We start from the raw sequence: 2,201 nt of genomic DNA, 5'->3' as shown, positions 1-2,201 counted from the left end.
CTATCCCTTATGTTTCATAAGAGACTGAAAAATCTATAGCTCATTTAAGAGCGTGGTAAGGTTGTACTCTATCTTGTTCATCACAACATTGCTGTGAAATTGTAGGAAACTCTTCGGAAGAGATTCCAAGATAAAGCTGGCCTGACTCCCCTCGTCTATGACAGCGCCGTTCACTTCATCCACATTAAAGTGGACCATCAAGTTGAGAACATGTTCTAGCACTGATGTTCCGTCTTTTATGCGGGAATTGTAAATGAACTTGAGGGTATCGTGTCAGGCTTGAATGGACTGCTGTCCAAACATGTCCCGCAATGAGTCCATGATCTCCCTTGTGGTAACCATTCTATCATGCTTCTTAGCCAGCACATCGGATATGCTGGCAAAAATATAGACCTTGGCCTTGTCATTGGCCTTGATCCATCTGTCATAAGCATCCCGACTGGCTCGGACTGCATTAGGCGTGGGAGGTTGACGACACTCCTCAGTTAAGACGAACCTAAGATCATCTACCACGAGTATCGCGTTAAGGTTTGTTTTCCATTGTGTGTAATTTTTGCCGTTAAGTTTTTCGATGGCAAGCAGGGCAATAACGGAAGTAGACATGCTGAAATATAAACAAATCTATATAAAACACTTGCATTACCCATTAAAACCCAATCAATTTTAGCAAAAAGTAATAATGCACCATATCAATCAAGATTATTTTTGCAACAATGCTACAGTGATTTAGAGCAACAGCTACCGTGGGACAGTAAGCTAGTCATTCACTGAATTGAGACATTCTCGACTAAATATTACACCAGAATAACTCTTATTCATATAACAATTAGTCACCGTTTGTTTGGTCAAAGAGTTACTAACAAACTTGACAACTTCTCGTAAGTGTGACCCACCATTTTCAGACCTCAGAGGTCCACCTCAATAAGCTCGTCGTAGGAAAGGACAAATATTGGTGCAAAACTTAAGAGACCTTATCCATTTCTGGAGTTCGCCCTGATTTTGATTGCATACGACAGATCTGTAGGGGTGGTCGCTCCAGGACATCACGCAGGCCGTGTATGAAATCTCACGTTGCAAACCAATGGAGGGCACCATAGGATGTGTTGTTACACGTCCTTCTCCCACTTACTATAAATATTTTCTCCATTCACCTTGGCATTGAACCATGCGAACACCTTTCATAGGGAGGCCGCACCCAGGGTGAAATTAAGCCGAGCATGGAATTGACGGTGTGAACTTATACGGAGAACGTGAGTGAAAGGATATATATATATATATATATATATATATATACAACATATATCTCATATACTTGGTATATTTTATATACACCTAATCCTCCCACTCAGTATTTTACAACTAGGGTTATTACTTAGATAAAATTTGACTAAATTAAATTATCTAAGTTAATTAGTTTGCCCGATATAACTTTTATATTGGATTTGGTTAACACTTAATCTTTTAGTTCATTAAAAACTTTAACAAACTAACCACATTATTGCATGCTATTAAATATTGACTAATTCAACATCTAGGTCAGTTCCCAAGTAGTGGTGTTCCCTTACAGTCAGCTTAAGTACCCAACCTAGACAGAACCTTCCTTAGACAAAGTTACCTTATTGAAATTAACTATTGAAGACCTAGGGTTTGCATGTAATTCTTGATTATAGACTTTAATTTCTATTCACTAAACTTATAACACTTATAAATTTAAAGATATTGAAACTATAATCATACATCGATGACATACATAAATATAACATTTATATTTACTAAAGTCATGTCATGCTCAATTCAACTTTATTTTCAACTAATTAATCATGAAAATAAATCATGCTATCATACATTATAACTATTATATACATATGATGCATGAACATGCTTAGCCTATGGTGGGATTTTAAACTATATGGCATACTTTATGCAACATATACAACTAATTAAGTATACATTCAAAATGCATAATAATTAAATAGTAAAATAGACCGGCTTTTGGCTTCCTATAAGAAATGAAACAAAAAAAAACTTTTTTTTTTACAAAACCCCGCACCTAGGCACTTGAAGCCAGCGTCGAGGCGCCGCGGGACACTGCCTAAGCACTACCCTCACCGTTGCAGGCCCGAGCTCTCGGGTTTCTTCAGCTCTGGCAGCGCCTGGGCGTCGCCCCCAGTGTCGAGGCGCTGTCCACCCAGTTTCTCTGG

General features: G+C 38.3%; 1 protein-coding gene across 1 annotated transcript; it reads right to left on the bottom strand.

Moving 5' to 3' along the window:
* Nucleotides 1-273: 273 nt before the first annotated feature.
* On the bottom strand, nucleotides 274-603 carry LOC111024739 (uncharacterized). Its single transcript, XM_022302510.1, has one exon. The coding sequence runs from the start codon at nucleotides 601-603 to the stop codon at nucleotides 274-276; it is 330 nt and encodes a 109-aa protein (XP_022158202.1).
* Nucleotides 604-2,201: the final 1,598 nt, after the last annotated feature.

Source organism: Momordica charantia, assembly GCF_013281855.1.
Source record: "Momordica charantia cultivar OHB3-1 chromosome 10 unlocalized genomic scaffold, Mcharantia_2.0 BLBB01000010.1, whole genome shotgun sequence".
Taxonomy (NCBI): Eukaryota; Viridiplantae; Streptophyta; class Magnoliopsida; order Cucurbitales; family Cucurbitaceae; genus Momordica; species Momordica charantia.
Note: the sequence above shows the minus strand (reverse complement) of the source record. Positions and strands in the feature narration are given on the sequence as shown.

Excerpts from the sequence above, each read along its gene's own strand:
- LOC111024739 (XM_022302510.1), bottom strand. The coding sequence starts at position 603 with ATGTCTACTTCCGTTATTGCCCTGCTTGCCATCGAAAAACTTAACGGC.